This window comes from Anas acuta, chromosome 5 (assembly GCF_963932015.1).
Source record: "Anas acuta chromosome 5, bAnaAcu1.1, whole genome shotgun sequence".
Lineage (NCBI taxonomy): Eukaryota > Metazoa > Chordata > Aves > Anseriformes > Anatidae > Anas > Anas acuta.
Genome location: NC_088983.1, coordinates 49,654,888 through 49,672,311, shown reverse-complemented (window position 1 = coordinate 49,672,311; position 17,424 = coordinate 49,654,888). Strand labels below are relative to the sequence as shown.

Below are 17,424 nucleotides of genomic sequence, written 5' to 3'. Positions count from 1 at the left end.
TCACTACCGCAACAATGAAATAACAAGCAAGCTTAGGTCTCTAGAAAAGTAAATCTCAGTCCCTCAAGAGTAATATCCATCATAATTGTGTGTCACTGAAAGGTATGCTGCAGACTTCAGAAACATTTCTATCAGAGAGTATATCCAGCTTGATACATCCTTTCTGGCCAGCTATCTATCCTTTCTATTGCCTAAAATTCTCTTTGTCTTCCGATTTGGAAAGAAACCTTTTGAAAACATCCAGTGATCACCCATATATTTCAAGCAGTGGAGACACTTATCACGAAGCCAGAGAAGAGAGCTATCAGGAGTATCAGGAAAAACTTCCTGTCAGTAAAATCTATTAGATGAAATAGGAGCCCCAGAAGAATGATAGAAATCCCATGGTTTAAAACATTTCATAGCAAGACCAGACATGGCAATCAATAATATGCTGTAGAATACCTGGCTTGGGACAACGTGCTGGACTAAACGATAGCAGCTACCAGGTATTTCCCTTCTCCCTCAACTCAATCAATGAATTCCAAAAATGTTTATAAATAATTGGCTGAGAATGAGAATAAGGCCCTTTTTAATTGTAAAAAAATTAATACAACAAAGCTACTATTGTAAGCTCCAATTTGCTTCTTGTCCTCCAAACACTGGACAGAGGGCCAGCAGAAGGCCTGTGAATCCCTTAAAACCTTTCCAAATTATGCTTTGATGGAATACCTGGAATCCAAATAACACAGCACCTTTGTGCAGGGCTCCTGAACAAAAAAGTAATTTTACTCACAGAGGCACGGTAACTGAGTACAAGAGGTACATGGTACTGAGGTACAGAGGCATGGTAGAGAGGTCAAGAGCACGAATTTCAATTTCATTTACTGTCTCAAACACATCAGCAAACTGCCACATTTAAAAGCATGAACAAACCCTGTCACTGAAATGTTCCCATAAAATACCACTTCGGGATGTTCAACAGATGGAGACAGAGAAGGGGAAGAGCCTGGATTTACCTATTTGCAGCTATGTATACTGTTATATGGCGCTGAGATAATTTACCCTAAATGCCAAGCCATAAGAAAAAAAAACAGATTTAAAGCCTAAAAATCCAATTTGTTGGGAGGATAAGTTTTAAAGCTTTCTATTTTCTTTCTTTTTTTTTTTTTTTTTTAATAATACATCCAAACCAGCTCCCAGATATAATTCTGCAGTACCTCAATCTAAATTTGTAGCCTCCCCCTGCTTGTGTAGTGCACACTGAGAACAGAACTTGGTGTTTTCAGTTACTTAACCAAGCAAATCTGCTCTGATTTACATTCTTGAGCTATCTTCCTGTTCCCATGTATTTAAAGGCATAAATCACTGTAAACCAATGCAGAGTTTGTCCAACTTTTCATGACAAACAAAAAGCCCAATTACCCCACGTAGTACATAGCAGGAGGATTTCAGAATTAGGCACCTATATGTCTGTCCCAGTACACCTCAAGCACTTGAGCAGTAATCTAGTGCTCTTTTAAGAGCATTATGGTATCCTGCCTAGCCTCCTGCTGCTACTCGGAAAGGCGGTGGATTTTCCATAGATACTGCATCTTATCTGCCAACCCTGAGCATCTGAAATACCTATCCCCTAGACATCCAAATTCCTAAAGTCCCATTCAAATCTTGCTCAACCAAAACCCTCACTGATTTCAAAGACACTGATCTCACTGTAGCATGAAAAGCAGAACTCCTCTGTCAGAGTAACTCAAGCTATAAAGCCAAGAAAATAACAACTCACTTGCCTCAGTGTACGAATTAATATTCATAACACATCTTGCAAGTGCAATACGTAAAACATCATGGTCTTCCATTTCTACACTTCACCTCCTATTCAGTTAACAAGGGCATTTACACTGCTTGATCCCCTTCCTTCACTGCAGTTTTGCATCAGTGTAACTCATGGATGCCTACGGAATTCTCTGCAGTTTATACAATAGCAGAGATTCACTTGGTATAGCCTTTCCCCTCATGTCTTTGATCTTACCCTGACTAAATCACAAATAATTAGCAAGAAGTACTGTTTACTTGCACTTTCTTTTTCTTCTTTTTTTTTTTTTCATTTAAAAGGTCAGTTTTTAATATATTCACTAATAAGGGCTTGATTCTTTTTTTCACCAACACCAACTTACTAATGAAATTCCATTATGTCAGGTCCTCAGCTAGAATAAATAAATAATCCATGGACTGGGACAACAACTTCAGTCAGACTATTTCTGACTTAAAAAGGTAAACTCTCAAGTCCTAATTATTACTTTCAACTGCCAGTTTTTGACATTTTACTGTAATATATTTTAAAAAATAGACAGGAAAGGACTTTTTGTATGTGCTTCTTCAGAGGAAAGAAGAATGACTGTTACATCAAGTATATTTCAGCCACTTATACACCTGCTTTAGCTTAATGTGAAGCAATATTTCTTCATAACTAACTCAGCTCTGCATTTTCAAAAGTTGAACTGTTCTTTTACTGTATCGGTATCTCTCCCGTTCTCCTTAATGGAATCTATATGCTGTGTTTTTATGTACTGTTTTATCTGTATCAATATCTATATCTCTGTTGGGCTCTAAATATTGTCAGTGTTAGAAAAGTGGCAATATTTCCTGTTTACGCCACATTCAGCCCAGCTGATCATTTAAAAACATACATTATTCTGCCACGGTTCGATAGTGCTGTCGCCAGATACCTTCTCCATTTGAATACTATAATGCAGTCAGTTAAGGGACGCAGCAAATGTGCATTTGACCATCTCAGCAGCCTTCAGGAGCAAAATCTTGCTTCTTCCAACAGATGACGACCAAAAATAATCTTTTAAAAGTTCAGAAAACCATGACAGAAATCTCAGTGTAGATTCTCAGCTGACATTAACCAGTTCAATCCTAGTAAGGGACCTACATCTCTTAATATCTACCAGGGATCACGTGGCATCTACCACAACCAAGTAGTACCAGTGGACTAGATGAGCTCTCTAGTTCCAACAATTTTTATTTATTTATTTATTACAGTCAAAGCAACCCCACATGTGCTTAAATTCATCCTGAGCACAACGAAACTACTTCAAGTACACATCCTGGGGAACACTTTAAAAGAGCAGGTGGCATGCTATCAAATCAGGACAGAACTGGTTTTGAAATCCTTCTGTGTAATTGCATACTAGAAGAATTCAACACTAGCTGATAAGTAGATAAACACTGTAAGAAACAGGGGAACGATATATTACTGAACGCATCTGACAACTCAACACAAAGTATTCCTTTCTTAACAAATAGTATCAGTAAAGAGATTGCAGCAGGTGGGAACTAATTAACAAACATCGGACATCCCAAGATTTCAAAAAATGCTTGATTTTGGACATCATAATTGAGAAATAAAGGTATCTTCAGAGAGGCCTGATTTTAAAAAATCACAAATACTTTCTTGAAATTAGGCATTTCTATGGGATTTTATACTGGACACAGAGAAAAACAAAGGCGAGGTCACTTCTGTTTCTGATTGTCCTGCCAAGCCACTCAGAGCTGCCAAGCTCTGACCTCTGACATTATTTGCTTTGTGTAATTTCCACACCTAGAACAGAGGGCTAACAGTTTGTCACCTCACTGGAGTGTCATGAAACTTAGCCAACAGATGCATTTGGCACAGTTCAATGCTTTTCAAGGCAAGGTGATGAGGTAGAGCAAGGGTTCATTTCATGTTACTGTTTTATATAGTATAACAGAATTTAACCATAATCAATATACCACTATCAGATGAAACCTGTACCAAAATACCAACAGCAAAGCTACTAAGTATTTCCCTTCCCTATATTCTAGGCAGAGAGAATCTAAGACATGCAACAGAATAGAAATACTTTTTTTTCCATCTGAAGCAGACTTTGGAAATTCAAGTAAAATTGCCAACACCAAAAAAAAAAAAAATTGCTATCAGGGAAGCACCACTGTTCACAGGCTGTCCAACTTTCAGGGAGCCAGGGTGCTTTGTCCTTACCCGGTGCTGCCAGTGAGTTGCTGTGCTCAGCAATTCCCCCTCTTCATGCCTTCCTTTTTTCTGTCTATACAAGGGAAATTAAGTTCTTTACTTAGCAAATACCACTGAGATCTAAGGACAACAAATAACCATAACACAGATCTGCACTATTTCAAAAATCATCTATTATGCTTGCACCCCTATGTCTTTTCTTTTACATTTAGGGGCTCTGTATGGTATTTGTTTTTATACTACATTGAATGAAGGTTACAGAGAGATGGCTACTACATTTATGATCAATAGAAAACTGCAGATTTTTTCTCCCAACCAAATCTTTCCAATGATCCAGCAAAACACATCAATAAAAAGCTCTGAATTGACGCTGTTTCCCTATTTCATGCCCTGTTTAAGTTCCCTGGGGATGACAGATTAATTTAATTAGTTTTATTGAACTGCCTAGTTGTTTTTATTGGCAAATCCACTCATACAAAGAAGGCTGCAAATTTCTCTTGGGGTTAGCATTGTCCTACTGGTCCATTTTTTAAAATTAAAGTAAATTTACTGTCATTTCTTATATAGTTTTCTGCTATGCTTTCTGTGGTTAGACTCAAATTTGTAAAGTGCCTTTGCTGACACTTACGTAGGAAGTTTAAAGTTGTTGTTTTTTCTAAACATGGTTAACAAAATAAGGGGAAGGAGACAGCTACCTTTAAATGGACTGTGAACTAAACATCACTAAGCTTTCACTGGGGAATTAAATTAATCTGATCACAACACAAAATATGGCTCTTGTATGCCACCTGAAAGCAGAGAAATGGTCAGCCACTTCCAGCTTCCTTTGCCTGACAGCCTGCTGGGCACAGAAGCATCAAAAGAGCAGCACTGAGGCTATAAAGCACATAGCCAAGGTTCAGTTTGCTTAGAGATGGGTCTGATCAAAGCCCTCAGACCTCAACTCAGCGCCAGGCAGGATAAAGTAGATCAAATGGAGCAAACTTAATAGCAGGAATGGACTGCATTTAATCCCAGTGGCCAAATGGCCAGGAGCATGGAAAAATTGTGAGTCGAAACTTGGGTTTGGATAGTAACTTTTTATTCTAACAGCAACTTTTTATTCTAGTAGCTGACTGATCCAGGATATCCAGGATCCTGGACTCTTCTCTCCCTCTCCTCTCCCTCTCCTCTCTCTCTCCTCTCCCTCTCCTCTCTCCTCCTCTCCCTTTCTTCTCCCTCTCCTCTCCCTCTCCTCTCCTCCTTTTCTTTTTTCAAGTGAGAAGAGTAATTTAAAATCTAGATGAAAAACATAAAGTTTGGACTTCATTCTTCTGTGCTTTTTTCTTTGTTTTGTTTTGTTTATAGAAGGTCAAAGGAAATATTTTATGCTCCAGTGAATTTGCCAATCTTCCTCTGAGTTTAGAAGCAGATGCTGTTTTCTAATTTTGGACACCTAATTCTTTCCACCAGATTTCAAGCATTCTTTCTAAGATCTGAAAGAACCCTGTGCAGCATCTTTTTAAAAATTGGATATTGGGTCTATTTCAATGAGATTTTGTCCAAACATGTTCTAGTGTTTAGTTTTGAAGAGATCACTCACTGACCACATCTACAGAAATCTGTATCACAAATTCTTTTGTAAATCCAACTCTTTTGAGGCTTCAACTGCATTGTCAAGACATTCACAATTTTTCATTGGACTTACACAACATATCAGAGTTGTACAACCTCAAAGCAAATGGCAGCTGGCTGTTCTATTACTGGACTTTTTTATAATCAAAGCTAAAAGAGTAAACTAACAAAAACTAAATACGTTAACTTGGCAAAAGCATACAGATGTTCAGTGATTCTAAAACCAATACAAATTAATGCTTTGAAAAAAATTATTGTAGATAGCCCAGAACAGTCAATGGTGCTTGGGTTTTGTACTCAAGGTATATTCCTTTCAACTTCAACTTGTGTGTAAATTTAATTGATCAAGACTTAGTTAGGAAAACAGATTCTTATGAGATGCTTGTAAGAATAATAAAGAAACTCCTAGTGAAAATATTCTTGCAATCCAACCTGGGAGCTAGTACAAATTCATGTACAAGTGAAAATCACCTTATATAAATACAGTACTCTGTGAAATCAGTGGAATCCAATTATTTCTCTATGCTTCTTCTGTTTTCAATGTTACAACAGTCAAAAATCTATCAGACGGTGATGATTTTCCATTTTTTTAAGACCTTCTCTACATTTACATACACAACTGAATAGGCTGGGTCATTTGTGTGTACAAACAGGTATCTCCATATCTAATTACGCAGGATGGCAAACTCTAATGCTAATGATAATTGTACTAAGAGGCAGAGTATGGATCTACAGTATTATCAGGCCAAATTCAGAAAGGTAATCTGTAAACAGCCAGATTTTACTTGACACTAACCACAAAATGCCACAGTGAATATCAGAACTCATGACACGAAAGAGAGCATTTCTGGAGCCTATTAACAGACAGTCTTATTAAGCTATCACAGTTGCTTTTTTAAATTATATTTTTAGAAGCCAAATGATTTATTTTTCAAGTGCAAAATTAAGAAACTAAGAATGTGATATTTTGCAGAGTATTTTGCACTGTTCTGATACCAAAATGCCTTGTATCTTAAGTGGAATTTTTGCAGGTCATTAGTTTATAATGCAAACCAGCACCTTTGGGTATTTTTAGAGGAAAATGAAGACAGGAGAAAAACAACCTGAGCTATTTTGCTCATACAAACATAGGAAACTACATTTCTAAGCATTTGACTCAGTTAAAACTCTACCTTTGATAAGCAAAGTTTTAGTGGCAGATGCTGTAGCGACAACGTGAGCAACTGAAATACATGCTGAGGCTTTTTGCAAGTAGTATCATGATATGCAGCATGCTTCTAAGCTAGGGCCTATCCCCAGTGTATCAATCATACATAAAAGAGACCAGAACCTAATTTTCAATCCTCTTATCTCATCTCCCAGCGCCTCCTTTCTCTTCTATTTTTTACTGGGAGGAGAGACAGAAGGCTGCCACAAGATTATTTCTACAGCAGCTTCAACTCCCCCACTGGTTTTCTGCTCAGTGCCTGTGACTGACACTTAGTTCTGCCTGAAGGACAAGGACAGGACAGACTTCTGAGTGCCAATCAATGGAGCATGCTGCATAGTGTAATTGGAAAATACAGTGCTTCTGCAATAAGATGAGGATATTATTCCAAGTAGAAACCTGTGGTAAAGACAATTATAACTGAGTAATATGTAACTCCCCTTTATCCTTATTGCTCCTGACTTAAAACAGACAGAATAAATGAACCTCAACTACATAATTTGGTACAGATCGAAACTTCCTGTAATCAGAAGTGCTCAGATCAAGGTTAAGCCCCACCTTTTATTTTATCTTCAAAGCATAAAGTCTTTTCAGCCTAATTACCCTATAGGATTATACTTATATATATATATAATATTATACCTATATATCATAATAATATACCTATATATTACCTTCATCCGTGTTAGTTGTACAGCTAGCTCAGTGCATACCACAGCATAACACAGCAAGACAGTGTTAAACTGCACAACCCTGGTCCTAGGCCGTCATGTACTATGAAATACTTTCTTTAGGCTCTTCTTGTCTCAGTATTTCCCTAGCAAAATGACATGGGACTTACTTGGAGAGTCTATCCTTCCACATATTGCCCCCCACAACCTCCCTAAACTGAGCAAAACATGGTTAACCATCTGTAGGGCCCTACTTGAGCAGTCTGTGAACCAAGCCAGGGAAAGTTGTCATGAGAGATTTCACTGCTGATAGGAAAAACAAAAGCATCAAAAGGATTTGTCTAAGGTCATGTAGCAAGTGAGTAACAGGACAAGACTAAATACTACTCCTTCTCTTGTTACTTTCCCTTCTGGCTGCAATTTCTAATGGGAAATTTGGGTGGTACGTACCTTTCAAAAGATAAGTGAACGAGTTTAGAAACTCGTCATATGACTGCTCATGGCTATTAATAAATTGATCAAGGACGCTGTTGTTTAACGATTGTTCTTCCATGATCCACACCTTGACAGTCAGACGGTATATCTGCTTTAGCAGGCTTCTTCTGTAACAAAAAGAAAAGAGACACATGTATCTGTAGGGAGAAAATATGTTAACTGAAGAGTCCCTAACCCATATTTATAAGCACCAGAATGTCAATTTTTATTTCACTCCTTGTGAAGTACTGATTGCTGCAGTGGGACTTTACACATTTTCCCAGAATTCAAGGAAACACGGTAATTTTAAGTGCAAAGGAAGACTGTGAAGATGTATGCCCAAAATTTAAGTCCTCGGGTACCATGGGCCATAGAAGTGCCTCTCTCAGTGGGGCTTCTTCCCCTCATTGTAAGTTGCTTGGTGTTAAACCTGCCAACCCCGTCTTCTTTGCAGAAATAGTGACACCACTCGCTAGCACGTTGGATTTTACAAGTAGGACACCTGTACATTCAAAACTTGGACTGAATCCATCATCTCGCAGGTGCATTATTCACTGTACCATCAAAGCCACTAAACCCAGATGTTATAGGGCACGTTAAATGACGGTGATGTGTGGGTGCATGCTGAGGCAGCACACAGGCCGAGACAAGCATGATGGAGCTGGGCCACAGAGGAAGGCCAGGGCCCCATCCTGAGAGGGGAACAAATGCTGAGAGCTGAAGACACATCATGGATGCTCTTCTTCACCTGTATAAGCACATTTTAACAACTCTGTGATATTAGTTAGTTAATATTACTAATTTTTATACATAGAGACAGAGTACTGGAAGTAGAAAGACACGGGTGGAAGCACGGGCAGACCTAATTCTCTCACACAGTGGCAACCTAACTAAAATAATTAAATGACCGGTTTGCATACATTAATATGATAAAGATAAAAGAATGCAATAGTGACCTAGGGCATGATTTTTACATGTTCCCATGTTTCTTCCCCTGATTTACCACAGCATTAGGAAGTGTCTTTGGGGAATGAAACCTTAGATCTTCAGCAAAATCTCAAATCAACTACACTAAGGATGGGCTGAGAACCTGATTTTAAAGTTAAATAAGATCGAACAAGAATTGTTCCAAGCCCAGCAGGAAAATAAAGCACGATTTCTAATGTCAAACTCTAATTTTGTTGGACTGCCAGCACATAAAGGCAGCTGATGTTCTGAAGATGTAAAAACACCTGCACAGCCACATAACCTGAAGTTTAAGTCTTCTCATGTTTTGCAAAAAACAAACAAGCATTAATCTCTCTGTGGACTGACCAAGAAGAATATCATTTACCAGAGTCTCAGAGTGGTTTATGCAAATTACAGTAGTTTTAGAGGGAAGCAATGCCTTTCTATTCCTCATTACCATTCAGTTATTAGAGTCATCATTTGAGGTAAATTTCATTATGTGAAAGACTGCAGTGATTTGTAAGGCCAGTGTCAAAGGGAAAAATATACATACATATATTTAATCAAGAAAATGGTAATAATTTTTAGTTTTTCTTTGGCGTCTGGCATCTAGGATCTCCAAGTCCTTTATAAACACTAATGAAATAAACTTCACAATAGTCCCATGAGGAAGAACAAATATTATTCCCAATAACAGATGAGAAAAACTGAGTCACAGAGAGTTCAAATGACTTATTAACAAATCAGAGGAGGTCTGGTAATACAGCTTAGATTCCTTTACCCTAAAATGCTCTAATAAGATAGAAAGTTGATAATTTGGGGAAACAGTTGTATAATTAACCAAACTGAATGGCTGCTTTCTCAGTGTCTACAGCCACACAGCCATCAGCTTAGAATTAAGCATCCAGACCAGGTGCTAGCAAAGTGCTCTAGCTCAATTCTCACCCTCCTGTGCAGCCTTTACTTTTTGCACAACTTGGGAAACTTCCTTTGGGTTTTAACATCCTGTACTGGACAAGCTGTGGAGGAGCAATAGTACAACACCACCCTGGATAAACACCAGGTTTTGACTCCGTATGATTAGCTAGGGAATGCAGTGCTGAATGCAGCTTGATAAAGTTTTAGCCATATTACAATTGCAAAAACCTGAATATCAGCCTCATGAAAAAGCCAGCAAGGGATGCTGCTAGAATATAATCTAATATTCAATACCTGGAATCTCCTGATATAACCTATAAAGGAAGTTATCCCTAAAGGTTTTAAACATACATTTCACTGAGCCTATGCATTTTCATCTAGCATGTACTTCAATATGCATGCACCGGGAGAAGCTTCACCAAAATAGTACTACTTTAAAAAAATAAAAAATAAATAAAAAAGCAGAGAAAATTCCCTGGATAGTCCAAGCATGGGAAAAGATGTCTTTCTCAAGACTGACAGGGTTTTTTACCGAAATATGGACCAAATTTTTACCCAAGACAAAGCCGTAAATCCAGAGTATTTCTCGTACAGCCAATATAGTTGTTGCTGGCTGACACTAGTATATGAGGTCTGCTACCAGAGGTGTCAAAGCCATTCATCATGGTTAAGGAAATAACTTATAACTCATAGGTGGCATTTCCTTATTTTTTCCTTACAAAAAACACAGAGAATATATTCTGTAACATGAGTGCACTGAATTATTCATATTTTAATAAAACCTAAATTGGAAAAGAGGGGAGAAAACCCTATTTGTAGTTTTGGCAGTCATCTGCTTATTTTATCTCCATTGCTTTTTATGAGAAATTCACAGTTTTGTTTAAAAAAAATAAAGCAAGAAATAAAATGCAAAATGGAATACAGAAGTAACAGTGCAACACAGTCTTAACCTTTCCTTGCACAGCCACAAAGCTGTTATTTAATTCTACAGAACCAGGATATCAGACAGAAGAACCAGCTAGGTCCTAATAACAGCTTAGCTTCCATCAGAAGAACATCCCTTCTCTTAACCAACGGAGAGGAGAGACTGGCAGCTAGACCTACCTGTCCAACCTATTTTCAATTACTTTGAAGAACGGCAGGGTGCTATTTCATCAGCCTAAATGAAAGCACAGATGTCAGTATTTGGAGAACAAGTACTATTCCTGAAACTGAACATATGGTTAAGATGGATGATACCATAGTGAGGTGTTCAAAAACTTAGCTCTCAGACTGTTCAAAAACTTAGCTCTCAAACTGTTACAGTTTTTATATTTTTCATTTTCATTTCACTTTGCTTTTCTGCTGTTTCCCCATCTCCTTTTTATCTGAGTGTCTCTTAAATGAACCCCAAAATGTATGAGGTGCAGAGTTTTGTGATGTAAAGAAACTACAATCAAACTGACCAGAAGACTCTCCAGAATAAATAAATAAATTAATTAATTAATTAATCTAGGTTATTTTAATTTAAAATGATGGATTGGAATCACCTGCAATGTATGGACTGGATACAATCACACCTCTAAGAATGAAACAACTGTGTTGTTCTGCTAGACAGCAACTACTACCAGAACCGAAAACTTATCTTTCTCCCAAAGGGCATCAACTTTCATCAAAGGTTTCAAGGAAAGTAAGACAAAGATATCCGATCCTTTCCCTGTGCTGGCTCTGGACAGATTTAGAGTCAAATTATCAGTAAGAGATGCATTCAAGCAGCAGCTATCCTTTTCTCTTTTTGCATTTCACTCCTGTTCACTCATCCAAATTACTATAATGAGGTTTCTTGAGGCAATCATTCATTCAGTCTTGCTGATCGTCAGCAGATTGTGTAAAATCAATTTTATTTCTCAAAATGCAGTCTTCTTTCCAGCAGTTTAAGCCAAATCAGAAATCTCTGTGTTGAATCACAAAGGAAGGTCAAGTGAGTATTAGTGTGATTTCAATTATGCAGTTGTTAGTTCTATTAAACAATAGAGAAGTGTGGTGGAATATGGTTTTCCTGGTGTATGCTGCGTTTTGAATGTTTTATTATGTTTCTTTTATACAGAACATAGGTAATGAATGAAAAATCAGGATTCTGAATTTTTAAATGGGAAGAGCAATGAGCTACTCCTCTCTACAAAGTCAATAAAGCCTCACATAATTTTATTATACTGAAAAAGAAAAAAGAAAAAATAAAAAAACACTTCTCTAGTGCTTTTGGCATAGGTTAAAGTCAGGTTGCTACAATATGAACTTGACCTACCAAAAATCATTCTTGATTAAAATAAGAAATATTTGTTTATAGATCACTTGCAGGCTCATGGGAAGCATCACTAAATGCACCTGTTCTCAAGATTTTATAGACTATGCCTGTACAAATCAGATTGAACACAAATACATTATTGTTACTTCTTCTATGCTGGACACTGCCTGATCTTTTTCCCTGTGCAGCTAACACAGCAACTAAACCTCGCACAACCTTTTTCAAAGGAGTCTTTAATACTTCAGATTTAACTAACATCTCATAAAAGCAACCACACTGTCTTACAACCCACAACACAGGACAAAGCGACAAATATTTCTGTAGCAGCTCTCACCCACAGAGCATTCCCACGTTGGTCTGCACTAGGACAACCTGGATCTGCAGGACTCTTTTGCCCTGGCTAGTTAAGCAAGGAGGCATGCAAAGCTGGAGCTCCTGCATGTCCTTAGATAAATGCCTTTTTTGTTGCCTATGGACATCCTAGGATGTCACCCTAAGAAGCATCTCAGGATGGCACTTGGAAAGTGGGCTAAGGGAAGGGATCGATCCTGCGAGTTCTTGAGTGTAGTGAGAAAGGCACCAAACATTTTCAGTGGGGCAGCACAGAAAGGTTACCCACTCTCTAGTGAGCTGTTCCCTTGTTGCCTGGACACCTGCAGAACTACAGCCACAGAAGCAAGCCATCCCTGCCTGCAGTCCTGCCCTACTTCTCCCTCTTCTCCTTCTTCTCCTTCTTCTCCTCCTCCTCCTCCTCCCCCTGCAGCCCTCCAGCTGTGGGGCGGCAGGGCCACACCAGCCTGACCGCAGGAAGCCCTGGCCACAGCCAGCTGCGGGTCTACCCAACCACAGGGACAAGCTAACTAAAAAGTTTCGATCACAAAGCACAAAACCTTTCGAAGGACATTTCTTGCAGTGCCTCTCAATTCAGCGTGATCTGCAACAGCTAATCCCGCTTAAATCAACTGGACGTTTGCCACTGCCTTCAGCGGGAGAAGGTCTTAAGGGCACGCACTTAATGCATCAGCAATTTGCTTGAACAGGAGCTGCATCTGCTTATGTAAGCTCATTACCAAGCCCCAGACCCGACCTTCGTGGTGGTCAAAGCCCCTCGCCTCTCACACGCAGCTCCTACGGGCTTTTAAGGCCTGTATCTGAGGGCTCTAATTGCCAGCAGGCACATTGATCCTGGGGGATTTCCGAGCTACTGTGTCTGCCCCGGGCATGATCAGAGGGCTGGGTTTTTTCTTGCTGTTCTTGTTTTTTGATGAGTTTCCAATCGCTTCAAGAGTGCTGTGCACTTTAAAGCCGGAGGCCTGACAATGGTAACGCATCCTGCGCACCAAACACCGGTGAAGCATGGGGGCCGCTGGGATGTCACAGTCAAAGCACAGCTGAGTGTGATCAGCTGCCCTAAATACTGGCTACTGGTGGTTTTAGATGAGATTTTAGGACACTGGACGCCCCGTGCCATTTTTTTTTCCACAGGCTTCAGCCCCAAGGTCTCGGCTAAACGTCCAGGCGGGTGCTTGCAGGCGAGGCTTACACAAGTCAGACGGCCTTGCCTTCCTTGGCCTCACTGGAGCACGTCGCTGCCACCCGCAGAGACCAACCTCTGCCTCTGAGCTGACTGCACTTCACCCACAGAAAATATGCTGAAAAGCCTGGAAGCACCTCGCTGCAATTTGGAATGAAGACGTAAACCACACATTATTTTAACTAATTAACTGTAGGAGAAGAAAATCAAGTGAAACTAAGCATTTCCGTGACAGTGAGCAATCTGCTGAAAACATACTACCTTGGTCAATGCTATTAAAACAGAAATTGTGAAGAAGAAGTTTATTTTTTCATTTTCATATTGGTTCTCTGCCAAAGAAATTCAGGATGCAAATCCTGAATCCTGTTCTTGCTATGAGCTGGACAGCTCTAAACATGATTTTTCTGCCTTGTACATACATTACCCCACAGCTACTTGCTGCCTGCAGCTCCTCCAAAGCAGTTTGTCACTGACAGTTACAGAAGACCAGCTTGGACAGACCACATCCTCATCCAAAATTGACGTGTCGTTGCCAACAAACTTTAATTTCTCTGTCTTCCCATCCACAGTAATTGGAAAAAGAATTTCTAAAGATAAGACATCAACTGGCAGGAGGAGAATAAAATGAATGTATAGTATTAAATGAGACAACTGAGGTTTGGATTTTCTCTCATTTCTATCTCTTTTGTCAGTAGATCTTTTGTTTGCAGACACAGACAAGGGTTAGACTATGTCAAGCACTCGGATAAGCAGCTGTCAAATATCATCTAAGCACTACCAAAAACACAAATAGATCTGCTCTGAATAGCCTTATATTTTGGGGAAGCTAAGTTCTTTAGCCTTGAACTCTGCAGTGCAGTTTACTTCTGCTCTTTGTTTCACTAGAGAAGTAATAGGCCCGTGTGGACGTTACAGGGCACAGTGCCTCAGAGCTGTTGTATTTCAGCTGAGAAACACCACCACATCCTACATGCATTACAGTTATTCAACGTCTCAGGATGATTTTCACAAACATTGGGTATGTTTGCTTTCCTGTAATAACCAAATTCCATTTCAAGCTCTTCCTATTTCTATTCTCACTGCAGTTTCAAATGGGAGATGAGGTATTTCTAAAATACTGTGTAGCAGATGTTGTAACTCAGGAGTGGGTGAAGTAGGTCCAGGAAAGCAGAAGCAGGGAGCTATGAAGAGTGAATTGTTTTCCAGGTTCATCTGTTTATTTGCCGTGCAATGTTATGCAAGTGGCTTACCCTCTGTGCCCCAGTGCTGCTAGCTGCTGAAAGAATACGCTCCCATAGGACTTGGCAGAGTCTAATTGCATTTTGTAGGAGAAAAGCTCTGTGAATCTGATGAAAACTGCCACAGAAGTGTGCAAACTTTCATTAGTCTCTAAAATCTGATCAGAAGACCACTAAAGTAGGGGGAAAAAAAGCATTTCTAATGACTTCAGTGGACTTTGGATTGGAATTTTAGTCAGTCCTCACTCACTTGGTTGCATGCATTTGCCATTTCCTTTGCTTTGTTTCAATGTCACTACCTCCTTGCAGCTGAGCCTTCCTGGGAAAAGCAGTTAGTGTGCCAGTCAGCGCAAGGTTATTTCCTTTTACTAGATATTGAAATGAGTTTGCCTTTGAACTCAAAAATTACTTGCGTTTATATTCTCCATTACATTGGCATCGGAAAATTCCAAAAGAGAGCACAAGCTTCACGGGTTTAGCAGTGTAAAGAATTAAACGATGCCTTACTGCAAGCTTTTACAGTCTAAACAACAGAAATCTCCTGCCACTCTGGTCTGGTTCAACTGCAAAGAGTTAACACTTCTAAAGGCTGACGGGTTTCTTGTTGTGCCATCTGAAGACAAGAGAGGAAAGACAAAAAAAAAAAAAAAACCAACAAAAACGGTCACAGCCAGTTAGCCACAGCAGACTGAGTTCTCAGGAGCACATCTGCAAATTAAGCAGATAGATTCCCCTCCATGCCACAAGCCCCCCGTGCTGTCAGAGAAGATCCTCAAAGTGCTCACATTTGAATCCCAATAACATAGAAAGCTTTCGGAGGACGCAAAAGCACTCAATCAGCCAGGTACGTCTGCCTTATTGTTTTGCCCAAAGCAAACTTGGTTGATACACTTAGCAAATGTTTTGACAAATAGTATATAGAAATTTCCTGTTCTTAATCCTACTTATTGGGTGCTTCTAAGTTCTGTAGGTGTCTGTATGCTACTTTGACAGTGAAGAATTTGGGAACAGCACTTGCTTGTCAGGGATATGCTCTATTTCCTTTTGCAAATGGAGACCCCACAGATCAGTCAGACAGAAAGAAAAGATACACAATACTGCAAAACAAATTTAATTCTACTGTAGATTACTGTTTTTCTTGCCAAGTTACAAATAACTGTAAACTAATGACAGAATCTGATGGTTAGCGATGAGCATTTACCAACGAAGACTCCAAGCTATGCTGCAATCCATTTTTTCTCCAAATCTACTCGGTGCTGTTGAAATACTTCATTTTGTACCTGGGACTTTTGATTCACTATTTGGCAGCATTCTGACTACCAAGAAATTATCATATGTTTTTTTTAATGGTGACAAAATAAGTATTAACATGGAAGGTCATACTAAACAACAGTATTGATGGCTCATTGTTCTCCTGTTTAAAATGCTTTCATTGCCTAATTGGGGAGCAGGCACAGCACACAGGTGATCAATTACTACATATGGTCAAAGTGAACAGTATGTGGTAAACACACTCTGGGAGTGACTCAGTGCCTTAAGAAGTGACATTTTCTAAACCCTAGACATGCTAGGACCTAGGGCACAGATCCTATGGGAGACCTGCAGCCTTCAGCAGCAGAAGCTAAAAGCCAAGGATAGCCAAAGGCATCTAAGTATCACTCGATGTTTAGGCATCTGAATCCTACTCTTTCTTTCTAAGGCACACGCATCCTGTAATTCTTACTGAATGATTAATATACTTTCTGAAATAATCCCCCACACACCAGATTTTAAATATGTCCCTCTATTTCCATAGCAAGAACATTTCAAATCATATTAGCTAGTGCTTTTAGAAGAGCACCTTCTCTCTTAATTTGATCCTCCTTAAATAGATCTCCCGATGAATTTATCTAAATCTCAATTTCTTGTAATATCCTTTTGCAATACAACTATTAACTGAAAAACTCAGTTCAAAATAATAAGTTTGATTTCAAACTAAAATAGAGAGAATACTTGTTTTTCTCTTCGTTTTAGCTTCTAGCTCAGATCTCCACAGTTCACTTTTCAAATTCAGGGGTTATAAAATTAATGCTGAGATTCTCACTTATTTGTACAATCCTTGGAGCTTGGTCTTTTAAAAATATACCAAATACGATAAAGCATGACTCAAGTCACCGTAACCGGTAGTTGTTTGTTTAACTCCATCCTTCTCTCTTCACCCACCTCTTCTTTTTCTTCCTGTAGTATCCTTTCCTCTCTATCTTGTGCTGCACCACGGCTAAGGCATTTGTGTTTCCCTTCACACTGGCACTAATGCCAAGCCCGCTCCACAGTGAGATGGTTTTAAGCATAAAGCCACCAAAAAAAAAAAAAAATTGGCTCCCTAAAACTGTTCAGGGTCAAAGAAGCATTGCCCCAAGGACATCAGTGGTGTTGGAAGGCCAGAAGTGGAGGTGAGCACAGCCCAACCACATGGTGTCACCACAATTAACATGGGACAGTCTGGAAAGCCAAAGCAATTCAAGCAAGTCCCTAAGGAGATGCATCTGTCACAGAATCTAGG

At 39.2% G+C, this 17,424-nt stretch overlaps 2 protein-coding genes across 5 annotated transcripts in view; one reads left to right on the top strand and one right to left on the bottom strand.

Annotated features, from left to right (window-relative positions):
- RAG2 (recombination activating 2) overlaps positions 1-17,424 on the top strand; it is a 486,146-nt gene that overhangs the window by 463,505 nt on the left and 5,217 nt on the right. Inside the window, exon 1 of one of the 4 annotated variants that reach the window (XM_068684685.1) lies at positions 12,188-14,662. The exons of 2 other annotated variants lie outside the window; for them this stretch is intronic. In XM_068684685.1, coding sequence (XP_068540786.1) covers positions 14,643-14,662 — 20 coding nt within the window. In that variant the 5' untranslated portion in view covers positions 12,188-14,642. Of the gene's footprint in view, positions 1-12,187; positions 14,663-14,711; positions 15,727-17,424 lie in introns of those variants that run through there. One more of the 4 variants, XM_068684688.1, reaches the window with a different exon arrangement.
- Positions 1-17,424, bottom strand: part of IFTAP (intraflagellar transport associated protein) — a 40,713-nt gene that overhangs the window by 21,541 nt on the left and 1,748 nt on the right. The window contains 1 exon segment of the mRNA XM_068684689.1: positions 7,937-8,088. Coding sequence (XP_068540790.1) covers positions 7,937-8,088 — 152 coding nt within the window.